Source organism: Trematomus bernacchii, unplaced genomic scaffold, assembly GCF_902827165.1.
Source record: "Trematomus bernacchii unplaced genomic scaffold, fTreBer1.1, whole genome shotgun sequence".
NCBI lineage: Eukaryota > Metazoa > Chordata > Actinopteri > Perciformes > Nototheniidae > Trematomus > Trematomus bernacchii.
Genome location: NW_022988043.1, coordinates 7,915,234 through 7,936,032, shown reverse-complemented (window position 1 = coordinate 7,936,032; position 20,799 = coordinate 7,915,234). Strand labels below are relative to the sequence as shown.

Below are 20,799 nucleotides of genomic sequence, written 5' to 3'. Positions count from 1 at the left end.
GTTTCTCAAACTTACCTACCCCACCTTTAATACTGACGCCAAAAATAACAATAACACATCAGTCATTAATACAGTTATCTTTTGGCATATCTTTCATGTAATTTTGAATATGAAAACATTTTATATCCAGTATACTGTTTCTGTCTCTAGCATAATATCATGAAGCAGTAATTTATCTTTATCTCACATTACCTGAAGTGTCTTGAATTGTACAGTTTTAACTATTATGTCTTATAATAAAAACACTGGGAATGTTACCTTGTTCTTTTATCAACTTCTGTGATTTGAGTGTGGTTTTTAGGAGTTTATGAAGAAAAAAAACCTCCCTTTTTTGCACTGAAACCAGTTATTAACCAAGTTTGAACAGGATATTCTTTCTGTACTGTTGTACATCTTGACAACTTTCGATGAGGCATCACTGAAGAATGAACTAGTATTGGGCCCAAAATTGACCAATCAGGAACAACATGGAACCGTAGCTGGGAGACAGGCCACGCCCTCCAGGGGTGCCCATAAGAAGGGAGGAGAGCGCGCCCTGTCCGCGCGTGAGCAGAACAGGAGGCACACCTGTTGGGCAGGTGAGTTGTGAATTGGGATACAAAAGAGTGGTAACCGACAAAAAGGATTTTCATCGAGTGGCTGCGGTAATTCAAGGTTTGTAATGTGACTTTTTCTTAACTGAATTTGAGTCAAGTGATAAGACAAACCAAAAATAATACTGACGATTATCCAATTAAAATGTGATGGCACCAGTGCGTCGAAGCACAAGCGTGCCCGTGATTACTGAAACATTTCCTGGCGTTGGGAGTCGCTGGTACTCGTTGGACCTGTTTTTCATCAGTTGTCTCACCTGCTCTTCATCATCAGTGATTACAGCGATACAGGCGTGGAGATGTATCTGGCTATAACTGTATCTTGGCAAGACCATTTGGATTGTTTTTTTATTCATAAAAATGGAGCACAATTTTACTGAGTATAGTTTTATTACATCCTTCCGTTGGAATGGCTTCTAAAAGACTTTGCAATGTACATTTAAATGTAATGTACCATGTTCAAGGCGGTGTTTTGGTTTTATCTTAAATACTGCGTTTATTGTTTTTAACCCATAAGGACCCACCGTGACACGGGTGTCACATGAACTTTAAATGTTCTGGAAAGTTCCTTATACAGCTTTAGCCTTTATTTTATCTCATGAAGTCCCTAAGTGACACACACTGAACAGTCTGGTGGGTCATGGTCCAGGACATTTTATTTTTGTGTTCCCATAACATGTCCAAGATGTCCATGTGCCAGGCTAACACATGTGACAGAACTAGCTACATTTCAAAAGCTTTTTTGTTTGTTGCTAAAGGTACAATTCAAGCCATTTAAGAATTTAAATTAAAATGCTTAAATAACATGTCCTTTATTACATTTAACATTTATTGATCAAATTTGATATGAAACAAATGAGATAAATATCGCTGTGACACTGGTGTCGCATCGGGACTTTAACCCTAAACTTTCACAGTAAACCCAAAGTGACATATATGCACAATAGAAATATTATTATGATCTGCTCAGTTAATTTAGCTGATTCAATTATATTGAGTTAATATGTTCTTCTTCTTCAATTCAAAGAATGTTCAAACTAATTTAAACTAAAAAATCATCCTCATTAATTAAGTTAAAAATAAGAGTTATTTTACCATTTAAAGCCCAATGTCATTTAAGATATTTGACACTAGAGGGGGTTTCTTGTCAGAAATGTGTTCTAGGTGGTCTATTTAGTCTGAATTATGTTCCCCTTAATTTCCCCAAAAGTAGGTCCGGGTTCTTATGGGTTAAAGAATGGCTATTCTATCAATAATTTTCTTTCCGTTAATAATTTAGCACCCACTAACTGCATTTGTAATGTCTTTTGACGATCCTGTACTATAACGGCTTTTACACACATTATATAATGAACTTTATTTACTTTTGAGATGCTTTAGGACTACAATTCAAACATGTTATAATATGTGGGAGTTGACACTTAATGTACACAGCATAAGTCAGGTAGCCTTTACATTAGGATCCCTGACTATAATGTTTATTAAGCCTGTGTCGAGACATGTCTTCATTAGTGAAGAAACTCCAGACAGCCATGCCTTTTTTTTTGTTACCGTTCACCTAATGACTTACTCATGCTCAGTTCCTGTTGCATTCAGCTAGACACACCCTGTCATGTATTGTTCTGTATACACTTGGCAGAATACGGGTAATGGGGGTTTATTTATAAAAAAATGGCAGTGTCTGACTGAAAAAAAAAAAATCTAACCTGTATATTGACTTGATAAGGATTTTATTGTATGTCCCTAACAAAGGAATATACCCTTGGCATATTTTCCAAACTACAGGCAAGTCTTTAAACCAGTCAAGCCACTAACTGGGAGCCTTATCTCAATAGAACAAATGTTGACCCTGACACTTTTCCAGTCACTGTCCCCTCGCTGGAAACAGATGGGTTGCGTTTTACACAATTTGTAACTTTTAAACCGTTCCTGGCTCATGATTGTCACCCTTTGGGAAAGTGTCCAGTTAAAGCTTAGTGTACTGACCACATTGCATGGTGTGCCGTTATAAACATCTGTACTAAAGTGGTGATGTCAGTCAACCGTTTCTTGTCATTGTAAAGTTATTATTATTTTTTTATGCAATAGTATCTGCCCACTTGCATTGCTTCCTGCCAACTCTTAAAATGTTCCCATTGAGAAAACATTATGGCAAAGTTTTACTTGAGTATCCAGTATTGAGTGCCAGTGTTTTGTTGACACAAGCCTTTACAAACACACGATTATAACTGGACACTGTTTATTTTTTTATACATTATCCATGTGTACATTTTTCTTGAATAAATTAGTCCTACCGTTTTTGCACAGTGACTGCTACTCATTGTACTGCCAGTACACTCTTGGCTTTGTCTTTCTAAGATGCTCAGAGGGGCAGCAAAGAATGGCTTTTTCCTATACAGTCCAGTCTTTTAGCCATAGCAGTTAGATTTTTAAGTAAAACAAATGGCAATTTTATTTTTGCCACCAGCTACTTGGGTAAACATGGTTTAGATGTTGAGCAACAGTTTAAAATTCCATCCTGATTATGAAAAACCGGTTGCATGTGGAGGAAATGTGAGCTCTTTTCATTGAAATTTGCAGCAGTTGTTTGGGAGAGGCCTACATACATCCTGGTGGGAGTTTATAATGAAAGTGGAGGTATTCTGGTTGTGCATTGTGACATTGTATTGTGATTATTTTCTAATGTTAAACTTTCTCAAATAAAGTGTTTAAACAGTTTAACAGTTATGTAAACGAATAACGTTTTGCTGGTTATGGACCCTTCTAACTAATTGTTTCTGTGCCGGGCTTATCATAATGCGAGTGAACTCATGTCTGACTTGTTGACTTTGCCTTTGCTCTTCCAGGCAAACTGCAAAAATCTTGTTTGAAAATGGAGATTCTTGGTAAACTGCAAGGGTCAAGTCTCAGAATGGAAATTGATGACATAAAGTCCTCAGCCGCACTCATGTATTCAGAGTTCATCAAAAATGCAGGTGAGTCCTAAGCATTCAAGGTGGCTGTATGACCCATTGTGATCACTTGTGAAAGGGGTGTCCAAACTACGGCCAGGGGCCAAGTGCGGCCGTGGTCCATTTCAAATCGGCCCGTGGTCCATTTCAAATCGGCCCTCAGCAAATTCAAAAAGTATAATGGACTATGGCCCACACATGAAACCTGTGCTTGTATTGTACTTCTTGAATATACATATTCAAGTATAAAGCATCATTTACCTACATTTGATTGATTTTGCTAACTTGAACTATAAGGCAATATACCTCAACTCTAGTGAGTGGCCCAGCCTTTTATGTTTTTCTGTATGTGGCCCTCAGTGAAAGAAGTTTGGACACCCCTGCGTTGTGATTTTGTTTCTCTATGTAAACATGATTACCTTTTCTCTATCTGAACCTTGTTGATCTCACCAACCTGTTGCAGACAGACGGACGGAGACCTGGTTCCTCATGTCGTCTCCTCTGCCCCAAACGTTCATCATTGCAGCGTACATTTACTTTGTCACATCGCTGGGGCCACGGTTAATGGAGAACCGTAAGGCCTTCGACCTGAAAGGAGTTCTCATTGTCTACAACTTCAGTGTGGTGGCTCTCTCGCTCTACATGTGCTACGAGGCGAGTCGTGTTATCATTTGGTTGGCATGACATTTATGTCTGTGGAATTCATCCTTCTGAATGGAAGATTTTACACAGCTTTGCATACCACAGGATCATAGTAGTCTGTACTTGTGTTGTTCCCTTTGTTAAGAACAAATACGCGACACATGCCATCAGAAGTCTTGTGAAAAGCTTTTCATGTACATTTCTTGTTTTTGTTGTTAACATGGGTATTGATGTGAGGTTTAAACCGGAGGCCTGTACTACGAAGCCGGATTTTCCTAACCTGGATATGTTTGAGTTAGCCGGTTGGCCCAATCCAAAACATACGCGCTCTCGCTAAACTGTACTACGACGCTGGTTATCAAGTGGATCGCTCAAGCCAGCCATGTCCTATCTAGTTAGGTGCGCGTTCACATGAAAGGGGTGGTATTTGGAGCATTCGACCAATCTCAAACATGGAGAAGCGTACTGACAGCGCAGCGTCATACTTCCTGAATGAAAAGTGAACTTTAATATTAGTCAAATATGAAGAAGTTAAACTTTAAACATCCATGACTTAAACACTTTATCCAGGATAAAAGCCACATAGCTGCACCTGCAAGGTGAATACAGCTGGTAAAAGAAAAAGCGTTTGAATGCGTACATTAACAGGTTTATGAAATCACTGCCCCGTCCAAGACACGAGTGGATCTGACTTTTTAATTAGGAGAATTTGACTCGAGTGTTTCATCAACTTAATGTGTTGCTTAAAATAATACTTCTGCATACAGTATGTGACACTGCGAGTGTTGCACGGCCAGATACGGCTCAAGAAGCTGACTCAGATAAGGAAATATATGATACATTATGATGTGATGTGATATGAATGATAATGGGACACATCTACGTCTGCACTCACAGTGCCGCGGACTGTACTTAATGTTACTCTGATCCGGTTACTTATGTTGTGGCAGATATTTAAGTAAGCTTTCTTAACGCTAATGTTATAATAGTCAGATTGCTCTGAAGATGGGAGGGGATATTCTATTAATTTTCACGTTCACACAGTCAGTTGATTTTGGCCTGCCGTCTTTCCTGCAACGGCAGTTTTTCTGTATTTCCTCTATCCTGTAATATGACTTGATAGCTTTAAACTCCGCACACGGAGCTCTGATTGGTCAGCAGGCGGTGCTTTCACTGAGTTGATCTCTTAGCCTGCAACCTAACCTCCTCCCGAGGTTAGCCGCTCAGCATAAGTTACCATGGAGATCTAGCCCGCTAAAAAGAGAACCAGCGTCGTAGGACCGGAAAGCCCGAGTTTTCCCTGAAGTCAGCCGGCTAAGCGAAAATCCGGCTTCGTAGTACAGGCCTCAGTTCTTCGGGTGTGTTCTTCCCATGCAGTGGTTTCAAAACATTGCCTAAAGAGCTGCATGACCTAATCTTGTACAGCATATTCCTTATGGAAAACTACTTATTTGTGTTAATGAACTGGATTTCAATTATAACTGACCGACGCAGCTTTAGTGTATTGCAGTCAAACATTGAGTAACGCCAACATTTTTAGATCAGAACTAAACATGGAGAAAAATCAACAACCAGTTGCTTGTGAGTAACCAAACTTTGCATTGTTCTCTACAGTATGTGATGTCAGGATGGGGAACGGGATACTCTTTTCGCTGTGACCCAGTCGACTACTCGGAGTCCCCCCAGGGTGTGAGGGTAAGCTGGTGTTTATACATCTGTAGGCCCATGTTGTTGTATCTGATATGACTCTATTATTGTACCTGTACTGAAATACTATTTGCTGTCTCCTCTAGATGGCGGCAACATGCTGGCTCTACTATTTCTCAAAGTTCATTGAGATGTTGGACACCGTAAGTTGAAAGATCAGTCAGGCATTTGACTTTGACATATTTCCTCATTGTCTTGCACAAGATTCAGATTGTATCACACAGCAAATCTTTATTTTTCTTTTTTTCAGATCTTCTTTGTTCTGAGGAAGAAGTATAGCCAGGTGACATTTCTTCATGTGTACCATCACTCAATCATGCCATTCACGTGGTGGTTTGGAGTATGCTTTTCTGCAGGTAGGATTTGCTCAACTTATAGTTTTAATGATATTACTTTTTTCTTTTTAAAAGGTTGTCTTGATATTTACCCCTAATACATGTTTCTATTTTCAGGTGGAATGGGGACATTTCACGCCCTGCTTAACTGTATTGTCCATGTTGTCATGTACTCGTACTACGGCCTGACTGCTTTGGGCCCAAACTACCAGAAGTATCTGTGGTGGAAGAAATACCTGACTTCCATTCAGCTGGTATGTTGGTCTGACTCAGACTGCTTGTCTCTCTCCTTTTCAAAGTGTACCATGAGAATCTGTGTGAAATCTTGACTCAACCTTTTGTTTTGATCTGTTGCGCCCCAGATCCAGTTTATGATGGTGACTACCCACATCTCCCAGTATTTCTTCATCAAGGACTGCACCCACGAGTTCCCCATCTTTATCTACATCATCGCCTCCTACGGCCTGATTTTCCTGTTCCTCTTCCTCAACTTCTGGTACCACGCCTACACCAAGGGCAAGAGGCTGCCTAAAGTGCTGCAGAATCAGACATGGGCACACCACAGCAACGGAGTTATGAATGGAAACGCCAATCATGAAAAAGAAGAGTGACGCAGGACTCTGCTTGTTGGGGCTTTCGGGGTTGACCTCATTTACGTAAGAAAACTTCTGCAGACTGAGATTCAAACCCAACATGTTTGGATTGTATTTTCTGATTGGTTTTCTACATGCTACTGCAAAAGACAATCTTTGAATTTTGACAAACTATATTTAAGAGGTTTATTGACTAAAGCTGAAGAGTTTTATCTTTTATTTGTGTGTCTACAAAGGAAGGTAAAGCCCAAGTCCTGCTATGGTAGATCCCATATATCCCTCCTTTCTGCTACTTTATGGTTTTAAAATAATTTCAAGCGTCCAAAATCGACTCCACTATTCACACTTGAAGACTGTGAGACCCTTGACTATACAGCCAAACTGGGCTTTCTCTAAAGGCTTCTAATGCTGAGATCATTTTAAACTTGTGACTTGATCTTACTTCTCAGAATAGACTTCTGTTTTTAGGAAACCAGCTGAGGGTTTTTCTATTTAAAAGTTGTGCACTAAAGTTGTTTATTTCACCTGGCCAAAAAAAGTGACATTGACTGTTCCAAGTCGATATATTTTAAATGGTGTTCAGGCTACACTTATCCTGTTATTCAGGTCCTTGTTAAATGGTAACACGCGCACACAGAACAGGGTGTTTTTGTTTTGAGGTTATCACGTATACAGGCCCACTTCTCTATGGTTTGAGTCACAACTGCTGCTGATGGGAAAGACATTCAGTAAAAAGAGCCATCTTTGTACAGTGTTTCTTCCCCCGACTAAGTTCTCCTATGAAGCAATGATGTGACAGAGATGCCAGAGGAAGGCTGATGGACCACTGTGGTTTTTTTAAGATCCAGAGCTTGAGCTAGTTGTACTACTTATTGCAAAATAACAGTTTTACATGCACACTGTATTAAAGGACTGCATTATGCATTACATGGATTCACTATTTAGCCAACCAGTCCGAAAACATGAGCCTTGCTTGCCTGCTTTGCTTCATGTGTTGACGTTCTGTGGCTGACGGTCTTCAGATAGTGCCTTTGGACTGAGGTCAGTACGTTTATATTCAGTTATGATGATCTTAAACTAAAGGGAATGTAACACTGAGCTCACAGGATTGAACTTGATGTTGAAAGAGTTCCAACTAAATTCAGGCGCAAGCCATGTAACACTAAAGATTTACAGATACACGTTGCGTACAAACATATTGTTTTGTTTTTTATAGTTCCTTGTCAGATCCCCCTCATATCAATAGTTAATACTGCATGATGTGAAATGTTTATAATTTATATGTATTTATAAGAAAATAAATGATCTATGTACTTTAAGAAAATGTTGTTGCTTCTTTTAATTTCAGTTATGGATGGTCTCTAGTCAACGCTGCCTTGTAAAACTATGATATGTTTTGAATTTATTTGATGGTTGGATCAGACTGTAAAGGACAATTTCTCCACTAGGTGGAGGTGTTAAACTAAGACTGGAGAAGGTTTGCTGTGTACTATATTAGTGCCTCATGATAAGATGCATCAACTTTTAAAATGAGTTTCTCTTTCAATTCGGCACACTGTTGGGTGAAAAGATGGTTTACTTTACTTTTTGTGCTTATATATTTATACATATACATTTCAGAAGATGTTTTTTGTAACCAGACAAAGCCTTTGTATCATAGAATGATGGTGAATGTCCCAGTGTCCACATGCGAACCCTGAGAAACCTTTTTTCACAGACTGCTTCCAAAAGTGCACACACTTAATACTGACTCGGTGAATATATATATATATATATATATATATATATATATAAAAAAATGTGTGTGTGTATATATATATAAAAATGTGTGTGTGTGTGTGTGTATATATATATATATAAAAATGTGTGTGTGTGTATATATATATATATATATATATTCGTATGCATTGGCTTTTAAATTTGCATTCATTTTCAAAAGCCACATTGTAATCTACTTTGTGTAAATGTTGCAACACACCATTAAAACATCAGGTGAATGCAAGGTATATCCTCCAAAAATATACTTACATTTTATTTGTAGGAAAACATACACATAATTTCCTGTCAGACGCCCACGCTCCCTCCTCTCCGTCACAACCAGGAAGCAGGAGAGCACCCTGACCTGTTTGAGTCCATCTGCACTAAGTGGGTACATAACGATTACGCCTTCAAAGAGCCCCTGTGCTTTTTATTGAATGACATCCAAATATAAGAGCTTTCATACATAAAAGGAAACTCACGTCTGTGTGAGCCACAACTACAAATTATAGTCTGTTGCTTTCGATATAAATAAACTGTTACATGAGCGCTGATTTTAACCAGTTGAAAGAAGAGATGAGATGAGATGAGAGACAGGACAGGACGACCTAACCCTTGGAGGGCACGGATGTTAGAAACAGTCATGTTCTTTTTATAATAGTTTTCAGAGTAATAGTCAACATCTGCCATCCTACTCAATTTTAGTGACTCGATTTGTTAGAAAAGTAACCTCTGGTTTGTCCCATCCATCTGGATTCACAGGCTAGTTCCTTATCTGGAACCTTAATAAAATACATAGTTATATGTGCCGTGACTTTTTCCTTTATTTGAATGCTTTTTACAAACCGACAACTAACAGTAAAAGCATCAAGACTTATACAAATGCAATTATTTCGATAAGATATTTTAAAACAGTAAATTCACAGGAGAGATTTCATGTTTTTTTTCTTTTCTTACTGGTTATAAGTGACACCCAGCACAAATGGCAGGCAGATCATCCTACAGTTGTGTTTCTATAAACTCTTCAATGGAGCCACTATTGAGCCTATAGCACTAGTTATCTGTATGCACATAGCTCTGTATGTACATAGCTTTGAAACTTCCACACCAGTCATGTGCTTGTACCTGATCAAATTGGGTTTAATGGTTAAGAAATATACATTTATTGGTACTCTTATGCAGAAGTTTCCAAACATCTGCTATAATTGACATAAATGTGAAACTAAATGTTGTTACTGTCAGAAAGACTCATGAGGCTTTTGAAATGGAACAGTCACAGTTCACAGGAGGAGAGAGAGAGATAGGAAAAAGGCTAATGGTAATTGCCTTTCTTTGTGGACATTGTAACTCACCAGATCACGATGCTTCCAGGCAGCGACACTATCATTTTAGCATCTGTTTCTTTTCATGACTGCACTTGTCATGACTCCTTAGAACAGTTTGTAAAAAGTACATCATCCATATGTCTCTTGATTTTCTCACTTGTAGAGGGGTGACAGCACCTTAGACCCTTTCCAGTAAAAGACAACAATGGGAGAGAAAATAGGGTGCTGCAGGGGGAAAGAGACCTCAAAGTACAACAGGATAAACAAAAGATATGACGCAAAACGTACTCAGTTTAACTGTTAAGATTGTATAAACCTCTGTGACACGAGTGTGTGGATATACACGCACTGGCTCAACTGATGCTATTATGGAACCTCTTAAATGGGGATTGTGCAAAGTGAATTTTACATTTTGTGAACAAAGTGTTGCCATAGGGCTTTTAAATTAACAAGGTCAAAACTGTGTGTGTGTGTGTGTGTGTGTGTGTGTGTGTGAATAAAAACTGGCTGTCCCTGGAGTGCCGTGAACTTCATCCTAGCACTCAACCAATGGATGAAGTGGATTTACCAGTGCGCTCCTCTGCATGTCAGGTCCCCAAATCCTGTTCAAGGATACGCTGACGACGTGCAGGTGTCGTCACGACAGGAGGATGTCATCATTGGCATGCTAGCACGCACTGATGAGTTCCTCCAATGGTCAGGGCTGGAGGTGAAGCAAGCTAAGTGTGCCGTACTCCATGAGCGCCGCAGTGGAGGCAACCGCTGGTATAAGGCCAAGAACGACAAGCCCCCCTCCTTTCTTGTAATGGGCCAACCTATTAAGGTGTATTCCCGTAATGAGACCTACCCATACCTTGGCTACAGGTTTAACATCGCTGGCGAGTGGGGGGAGCAGGTCGAGGAGCTCACTACAGAGTTTCTCCATCGTCTCCACCTGATTGACTTGTCCCCCCTCCCCGTTCTCATGAAGTTCCAGGCTGTGAGACAGGTGGCTTTGGCTAAAATTCAACATCTCTTTGCCAATGTACACATCCCTCTCAAGGCACTGAGAGAAATGACAAACAAAACTGTCCAGTTGGTCAGAAAGTGGGTGGGCCTCAACACACACTCCACACGGGGCATGATCTTTCTCCCATGTGGAGAGGGGGGGCTGGGTGTCCCCAATGTTGAGTGGACCTACATAGCCACCAGGCTAGCCCACCTGATCCACATGCTTAACAATGATGATGTCACCGTAAGAGAAATGGCCAGGGCCTCTCTCCTGCTGGATCTACAAAGAAGGAAGATCCCCCTGGCCAGCGCAGACCGGAACAACTTCCTCGGCTTCAGGAGGAAGGACTCTGGGAAACTGGACTCTCAGGCCAAGGGCTTCGGGGTCTGGTCTGACTGGCCAGATCTCAATGACCTCTGCAATCGGACTGGAGTCCAGCTGAAATGGACAAGACTCAACACACAGACTGAAGTCCCCGTCTCTGATGAACTGATCACAGACCCCAGTGTGGTTGTGAAGGCCGACATCACAACACCTCAGGAAGAGACTGTGGAACTGCACCGAGACTCTGCAAGGAGGGTTCTGCTCAGCATGAAGCAGTCTGAGATCAAGCAGCACTGGTGTGGACTCAGATTACAGGGAAAGCTAGCCTGTTTGGGGTTTGCTGACCACTCAGTCTCACACTCAGTGTTTAAGAACGCCGCTGTTGGTGAGGATGTTCTGACATTTACCATCAAAGCAAGACTGCAGGTATTACCCACTAAGTACAATCTGTCCACCTGGTACCCTCACATTCACACTCCATTCTGTTTAAACCATCAGGATTCACAACAACACAGAGAATCCATTGCACACATAACAAATGGATGTAATGCATACAAACGCCTGTACATAGCCCGTCATGACCGTATTGTGGACATTGTGTCTGATGCGGTACAAAACATCTTACCATCTAGCGCAGCAATGTACAAGCACACTAGAGTGTTACCCGAATGGTTTGGTTTTACCAATTATGTCTTTGCTAACATCCCAAATACACCTGATGTTGTTTTTGTTGACACCAACCACAGGGAGGTGCTAATATTAGAAGTAGGCTGTGCCTTTGACCTGTACATGGACCAGGCTTTCCAGGACAAGTATATCAAATACCAACCACTGCTCGATGTGATAACCAGCTTTGGGTACAAGTGTAGATATAGCATACTCATATTCGGAAGTCTTGGCCATGTATATAAATGCACCATGATTGGTCTGAGAATTGCTGGAATGTCAAAGAGAAAAGCCAAACAAATTGCCAAATATTGCTCTGTTTCAGATATTATTGGCAGCTTAGCCGTGTGGAGAAGGAGATGCTATGTGTTCCCTTAAGGCTGCTGCTTAGCCGTGTGGAGAATGAGTGTGTTCCCCTAAGTGTTCTGTGCTGCTTAGCCCCGATATATTTGATTCCCTGTCTTATGTAATATAATTTGTGGAACCAAATAAAGTATTCAAATGTGTGTGTGTGTGTGTGTGTGTGTGTGTGTGAGTGAGACAGTGTGTGTGTGAGCGTGTCAGTAAAGAACAGATGGTTCTTGGAGAATAATTATTGGTATTTTAGATAATTGCGGGTGTTCAGATAACCTTTTCTCCCTTAGTCTTTTTCCCCCGTCTCTTTTCTCCTCTTAAGATCCTTTCAGCATAAAAAATAATAAATATAATTTGGCTTATTACAATTTTAAATAACAGACACCACGCTCCGTTCTCAACATAATCCGCTTTCATTTGCTTTGCCATCAAATTGAAGATGTCTATGTGTGATTAGAGTTTTCAAAGCTTATTTAAAGGGAAGCTTGGTTTTCTTTTTGAAATACTGCTATAGCTGGAAGAACTCTTGCTCTGCAGCCAGACAGGTTTCTCAGAGTCTGTAACTTATCATTATGTCTCTGTGTTTATTGTCAGTCACCACAAAAAGATAATCTATCATGTTGTGTTCTCTCTTTAAAGACAGATAGCACTGTGTAATCTGATAGTTTGATGTCAGACTGGTCTTGAGGTGGAACAGATCCAGACTGTAGTGTCAGGGAATATACTTTGATTATGTTTAGGGCTGAAAATGTCTATTATATATCAGAGAATAATGAAAACTGTCCTTTATGATTCGTGCAAATCCTCAAATTCCAACAGCTCAATTGTTTTTGCATTCAACTCCACAGGCCTCTATGTGAACCTGAACCTTACATCTCCAGAAGCATGTTTTCCACTGCGTTCGTCCCTTCGGGCGTTTTTGCAGAGTCTCCACACCTCACAGGACCAAAAACATCTCCTTCCCCTCTCTGTGATGGTTACTGTCAACATCTTCTGCAGCTGCTATGGGTGCAAAGCAGCGGAACAAAATACAGGATGTTTTCCAGGTACCTGCGGGTGCTGCAGTATATCATTCATCCCAAAGCAGACTTATTGATCACAGTCTTGTCTTCCATAAGGCCTCAGTAGACAGAGTCTCTGCTGTGTGTGTGCTTGTGTTGGGGTGTGTGTGTTTTCTGTGTGTGTAAGCTGTCATCTCTGCTTAGGGACAGGCAGCACAGAAAGGTTATTTATTTAGCCTACTTTCAGATTTCCCATGTGTTAAAGGAATTTTCAGATCCTTCAGGATTCATAGATCAAAGACTAAACAATTCCCCTTTGCTCCGACAAATAACAGTTGTAAATTTGTAATCATTTTCTTGCTGTTTGTCCAATTGCTAAATGTTTTCAGTACAGCATAACAAAGCGTACACCCTTTGCATAGCATTTGCATAACCCTTCCACTCCTGTGAGTTTTGACGAGCCTTGGGGCCAGACAGCTCCGTACAGTAGCACTCAGCGTGCTTTGCTGAATCCCAGGCTGCATGCATGTTTGCCTGGCTGCTCCCTCAGGGCCTGCTACTGCCTGGATTTCTGTCTGCCTGCCTTTTCTGTGTTCTCGTCATAAAACTCAGTTTACTATTTAAATATACAAAGTTAAACCTTCAAGGAATAATTTGACAATTTAGGAAAAATGCAATTTTACTTTCTTGCTTCTAGTTAAATGAGGAGATGAATAACTGTCTGTTGAATATAAAAGCAGAAAACGGTTAGCTTAGCTTAGCATTTAGACTGGAAGGAAAAATGGCCAGCCTGGTTCTGTAAAAAAGACTGCGCATTCGAGGGTCCCTGAATCGAGTTATAATGTGCTTATTGGTCGGCTTTAGAGGTGCTGGTATATTTATTGTGTTGCATTTGGACAGAGACAGGCTAGCTCCCCCCCCCCCCCTGTTAATTGTCTTTATGGTAAGCTAAGTTGAGTCTCTGTTTAGTCACAGTCATTGTTTCCTGCTTCCAGGTCAAATGTAAAGGACCCCTTTGAGAGTGATATTGAGTTTATAATATAACTCTCACAGTGAAAGTAAAAAAACGTATTTCCCAAAACAATTCCTTTAATTGCTGACCAATCTTTTTGTATTACTGTAAACCGACACACAGCCTTGAATGAAACAACCTGTGACTCAAAATAAGCTCAGAAATAAATAATCTTGTTTAAAAATATGCAGTTCTGTCTTGCACAGGAGGTAGATGAGAGATGCTGAGATGTAGTCGGATTCAACTGTCATCACAGTGTGAAATATGGTGGGCAGTTACAGCTGTTTATGCTCCTAGTCAATATTTGGATGAGGGAAGAGGTGAATTACCCTCAGTGTGTATTTTTATGAAAAAGGCTCTACACTCAGGGAGCAATGGGAGCATTAACTCAAAATGTGCTCTCAGAAATTCTAGAAAGCAACAACAGCAAAGTAACATTTGCTGGCTGCTCTTTCCAATTATCTCCTCTCTGAGTGTTTTGTTTGGTTGTATGGACTCTGAGCTTTGTTCATTCTTGTTATTGTAGTTGCTGTTTCTCATACATTTTAGTTTTACAGTGAACATGGACAGAGGATGTAATGCCACAGCAATCAGCAATACAAACACTGTGAGCAATATGATGTTGGGGATGTTGGATGAGAGCCATTAACTACATTTCCAGATATGTGAAATCAGACAGGAGGCAGATTTAGCAACAGTTGTCCAGAGAGGCCTATCATAAGGTACACACTTTAATTTAGATTTGATATTTACTGTATTTGCCATGTACTCTTTGTTAGCATTCCAGCTGTAAATGGCCCAGAGCTTCTATAATATTCAACCTATTACCCTGGGTGAGCACTGAGTGAATTTAAACTACTTTGACCAGTGTAATTTAATTGTATGGGATGCTCCAACAATTGAATGCTTAAAGATATGCTTTTATTTAAAGTCCAAGCTTTAACTCCTTTAGGTCAAGCACCAAAACTGCAAGATCATACACTTGCCATTATGCAATGATGCAATAATGTTACTTCATCAGTTCTTCCTGTCTGGTGAAAACCCATGTCTTTCAATGCATATGCCACAAAAACATGAGGCTTTCTGGCCTATATTGAAACCCCAGCTTCATCCAACCTGATGACAACACTATGATATCAATAGAGTCATTTAAAGACCAGCTGCTTCAAGCTCCTGAAGTTATTATACCACTGTTACAAAAACACCGGTCCATTTCATAGCTTTCTCCCAGAGCAAGTAACTGCAAGTTAAAAGGTTGAGTGGAAAAGTTGACCATGAGTTTAAGAGTTCAATTCAATATTTTGGGGAAAAAACACTTATGTGCTTTCTGGCAGATAGTTACCTCTCTCATAAAGATCCTTTCATGCAACTGGTAGCAAGTTACCAAAGCTTAACACAAAGGTGAGGGGAACCTCTATCTCTGTACCCCTGAGCTTTGGCCACTTCACTCTTTAGAGAACACTTACACACATTACCTTTGTCCAAACACAATATGCACACAAACGTTCCAGCACAATCTCAGATGTTAATCCAAATGTTGCAGATAACCATGTAGCAGCTCAAAGTCCTGCCTGTTTATATTCACATCTTGAATGAGGAGAGAATCTCTCTGGAACAAACACCATGGCTCCAGTCCCTCCAGGGAGAAAATAAAGGTGTCTGAGTGTGTCTGAGTGTGTGTGAATGTGTGCGTCATTGTGTGTGTCACAGATAGCTTTGGAGCATAAATAAATAAGACAGAGCAGACGTTCATTGGCTTTGCAACACAAGCCGTATCAGTTTTGTCAATGTTTAGTTACATACAAAGAACATTTTGCAATTAATGTTTTTTTCAGGGCTGTATTCCCCGTCGTCACTGAAGCACGAGAGTCACATCACCTCTGGGAATTACAAGTGCATTTGAGTGTACTTTAAATATGTCAGAAATGATGAAATCTTTTTTTTTCAATATGGCAATATAATTTATACTCACATGAAAATATCCTAAGAAGTCAGCCAAGGATTTATTTAAAGAGTCATTGACCTGTCATGTATCTCTTTTCGCTTCTCCAAAAGGAATCCACAATTATCTTGTTTATCATGGGAGCCAACATTAAAGGAAAAGTTCATCAATTTGGAAAATATGCTTGTTTGTATTCTAACTGGAAAAAAGCTTCCAATATAATAAATAGTGGGTAAGGTATTCGTAGATGTATAAACTGGTTTAATTATTTTTTGGCAACCACTAGCAGTTTACACAACAGCTTCCAGAGTTTGGTCATCTTACTGTGTCTGACATTACTCTTTCCCTAATGGAAATGATTTACAAACGCTCCCTTCTAATTCTTCCATACTAAATACTACATCAGTTCTTTCCACTTCTTTCCCTTGTACTCCCTTTCCACTCCTTTCGAGTCTGTCCACAAGCATGGGAACTTTCAGCAGGAGGGGGTGGTGTGTAGGCCGGAGCCTGAGAGGCTCGTCATTGGCCAAGAGGCAGGAACCACTGTGACATGATTGGCTGTGAGTCTGGGAGCTGTGATCAGAGTTCCCTCCTTATTCCAGAGAGCATCAGTGAGCAGCGGAGGGGGACTGGCTGTGGAGATGCACACCAGATACTTCTGTTTGTTTTGGTTTCTTTGACTGGGACTTTCACAGAGGAAATAGAGGAACAGAAGATACTGTACGGAGCCCAGGAGTGATCCACTCTAACCTCTTTCTGGAACTTTCTCAAAAATATATAAAGTAAGTTTTATTTTGTTACCATTGTTCTTCCCTGTCACTAGTTATAACTATAACTAGGAAAGCAGATGTTCTTGCTGTGGGTACTATTGGAACAAAACTCACATCATAACACATAAAGAGAAACACATCAGTTATTGTGATGAAAACATTTGATACATAAATAATAACACCAATTTACCAAGGTTTTATATTCTGAAATTAAAAGGTATGAGTGCATGTGCAATCGTGTGAACATGGTACATGCATGAGTGTTTATGTATATGTACACATGCATGGGGATGCATGTCATGCACTTAGCTGTGTACATGTGTACATGCACTGAGAGTACTAACATCCTGTGTCTTTGAGGATGTAGTCTTGTGCTTTATGGTAGGCGACGGTGCAGTGCGACTTCACGGTGACCAACCTCATCTGCAAACTTGTCACAGCAATGCTTTGCATTGACTGAGTAGCTCAAGGACTCCCCTCCCAAAATCTCCTGGTGTGACTTTCAGGCTGCAGGTACTCGGCTATAAATAGGCCTGCTCCAAACTGTGCTGCAGTCACACATACATTTAGAGGTAACAAGAAATGACAGTCATTGTTTTGTTTTTTCAAGTTAGGAGCATTTTGATTCAGCAGTCACAATTTGACTCCGGTGTAAACACCTAAATGGTAAACAGAGCTAACCAGAGATGGACAGTTGAGTTAGACGATGAGATGATGATGATTAGAAGATGAAAGCATGTATCAGTCAGTCAGTGTGTGTGTATGTGTGGGTGTGTGTGTGTGTGTGTGTGTGTGTGTGTGTGTGTGTGTGTGTGTGTGTGTGTGTGTGTGTGTGTGTGTGTGTGTGTGTGTGTGTGTGTGTGTGTGTGTGTGTGTGTGTGTGTGTGTCAAGTGTTAGCCTGTCTCAGAGTTGAATGTTTAACAGTAGAGCAATACTCAGCATACTCCCTTTAAGGTTATCACCTCTGCTGCTCACTCAAACAACAACTCCCTTGATGCCATGGAAATACTTATCAATAACTATTCAAAGCACCTTGCTATAGCATGCGGCAGACAACCTGTCACAGTCCAGGATTGTAGCTCTGTCTTGTTATGATGTGTACTTCTAAACACAAGAAGAGTGGGTTCAAAAACGTACATCATATCAGTACACACAAATTAGACCAAGGAGGATTTCATGTTTTAGCCAGTTAACAAACATTTAAACCTGTTTCTGTGTTTATGTGTCATAAGGAGAAACAGTGTGTTTTCACCGCTGTTCTCCGGACCTTTATTCTTCAGAACAGGGGACTCAGCCCGCTGTTTTTACCCGTCTGTCAGCCTGATGGTCTCAGAGCTCTTTTATTGCAGCGTAGAACACAGGGAGCCTTGTGTTGTACCTGACCTCGACTATGCAAATTATACTGTCGTACTGGCAGCCAGCGATGCACTCCACCTCCACGTGGACGAGTCCTCAAGATGAGAGCACAACACAGAGATCATTGTTTCACCTGAGCATCACCTGAGTGCAGAGATAGAGACTCACAAGCTGAGACAGACTCTGACCTACAGTATATGACAGAGGAGTACACACACTCCTCCTCCCTTCTAGTTCTGTGATGAAGCGTTTCCTGCGCAGAGATATGAACAAATCAGAATTAGCTGCATAATGCATGGCTGTGCTGATTTGGCAGTTATTATAAAACCACACAGCATCAGAGGAAATTCTTATGGAGCACATATTATTTTTCTTCTTCTTATATTATTCGTATATACTTTTTGGTTGCCCTAGGTCGGTTTTCTGAATCAGTGTTGTTGCTTGCCAGAGCGAATGAATGGGAGCAAAGAGTAATGAGCTTGGCTCGATGTACTTCATGTGTACTCTAGAGTCTACGGGGACAAACAGCACCTGCGTTGCTACTGATTTATTAGTATCAGTCTTCTGAAAAACGATCCCTGGAGCTGTGTGTGGATGCACTTAAGCTATTGTCTCAACTGTTAACAAGTCTTTGTTATATTCAGATGGCTCAAGCAGCTGAGTTATACAGAGCGATTGGGCTTTTATGAGTTTCCAGAGGTAAAAGGTCAGGGAGCAACATTGGAAGACTGCAGCGTGTGGTGCCAACAAAGTCAAATGTCACAGGTTTCCCTGAGCCATTCTTGACATTTTATAAGTGGGAGTTAATGGAAAATGTTTATATTTGCTTCCCAAAGCATATTCATTACTGTAATAATGTCAGTGTTTGTTTTCCTCCCTTTTTCTGGCAAGGGTAAGCAAAGGTCCTCTAAAGCAATGTGCATACATACACACAGACAAGCACACACAAACACATAAGCAAGCAAGGCCAAAAGCATTTACTTATCTTTTTTATTGGATACTCTGTTCCCAAAACAATGAGCAGGAAATTGCTTGTGTTCTCAGGGCTTTAAGCGGCCATTCTTGGACTCTGCTGGTGTTTGGAGCTTCAGTAACATTTACTAGGCTGGTTGATTGATTGTAAAAGTCCGAGCCTTTTAAAGAAATGCTTGAAACACATCTTCATCAATTACCTTTATATCTGTTTTTAACTTTAAAGTGACAGGAAACAGGTTTTTGGAATCAAGATTGGTTTGTTGCTTAGGCAAATGATGTTCCCTGCCTCCAGATGTTTGGCAACATTGTCATGAATCCCATGACGAATGTGCTGTTTGATATTTAAAACAAGATGTGTGACTTTTGAACCTTTATTGGAGTCTCTCCCCTTGCACACCCTTAAAAGGCAGCCCCAAAGGCATGTCTTGAGACCATCCCATGACACATAATGAGTTAAACAGAACAGCCATGTCCAAAACTTGCACAGAGAAAAAGATACAAGAAGATACATTGTCTCCCTGTTTTCCTCTCTGTCTTCTTCTCTCTCTGTAGTAGAGCCAAACATACCCTGACCTTCAGCACAGCTGGATGGTATCAAGGAAACCACAACACACTGTCTTAGTATCAATCTACTGTCATGGTCAGCATTGGGGCTGCGTCAGATAGCCTTATACTGATGTCATCCACACCAACAGGAGCAGGGACTGACGAAACAAATGACGAGGATCTCTGCCTCTGCAGCAGCATCTGTGTGCGATAACTTTGTTTCGTTAGGCAGGAGGAATGACCTCTAAGGGACCTGAGAAGAAGTGTAAGAAGAGGAGAGAAACAGCTTGTGCATACTACTCTTTTTTATTTCCCTTTCCCCTTGTCACACAGGAACGCCTGTCAATGTGTTTGTTAGTTATTTTGTTTTTTAAATAAAGAGCAAAAGCCTAGCCTACTTTTATAGATGCAAAGCTAGTGATCTGGGATCTGCCATTATCTGGATTGTGTAGGGAATAGGCGGGGGGGCCTGATAATGTCTCGAGAGAATGATGGTATGCACTGGTCATCTTTTGGTCATCTCTCGCACGGCATATCCTGGTGCTTTGTTTAACGGACAGAGAATACTTTGTTTTCCAAAACTTTCCGTTAGCAACTGTTGACATTTTCTATGTTTAGACTGGGTCATGGCAGTGTTGCTCTTAAAAACATGAGACGCAGACAGAAGACGACAGAAGCTTTGTGCTTGTACACACACACACACACACACACACACACACACACACACACACACACACACACACACACACACACACACACACACACACACACACACACACACACACACACACACACACACAGTGGAAAGGACAGTGAAATGAGTGCTTCTCCATAGAGATCAAGCACCTGGACAGTGTTGTACTGTAACATACAGTTTGAACTTGTCTCTTACTGAGAAGTGTTGGCAGTTCTTAGAGTAAGCACACGCCGCAGAGTAATTGGAATTAAGTGCCTTTG

At 40.6% G+C, this 20,799-nt stretch overlaps 2 protein-coding genes across 2 annotated transcripts in view; both read left to right on the top strand.

The window, feature by feature from the left end:
- Positions 1–545: 545 nt before the first annotated feature.
- On the top strand, positions 546–8,140 carry elovl7a (ELOVL fatty acid elongase 7a). Its single transcript, XM_034118108.1, has 8 exons — positions 546–654; positions 3,440–3,568; positions 4,008–4,198; positions 5,801–5,881; positions 5,980–6,036; positions 6,144–6,249; positions 6,346–6,482; positions 6,591–8,140. Exons 2-8 carry the CDS (start codon positions 3,466–3,468, stop codon positions 6,837–6,839), a joined length of 924 nt encoding a protein of 307 aa, XP_033973999.1. The 5' UTR covers positions 546–654; positions 3,440–3,465; the 3' UTR covers positions 6,840–8,140.
- Positions 8,141–16,840: 8,700 nt separating this feature from the next.
- Positions 16,841–20,799, top strand: part of pde4d (phosphodiesterase 4D, cAMP-specific) — a 174,422-nt gene continuing 170,463 nt past the window's right edge. Inside the window, exon 1 of the mRNA XM_034117982.1 lies at positions 16,841–16,976. The gene's annotated coding sequence lies outside the window, so the exon portion shown is untranslated. The remainder of the gene's footprint in view (positions 16,977–20,799) is intronic.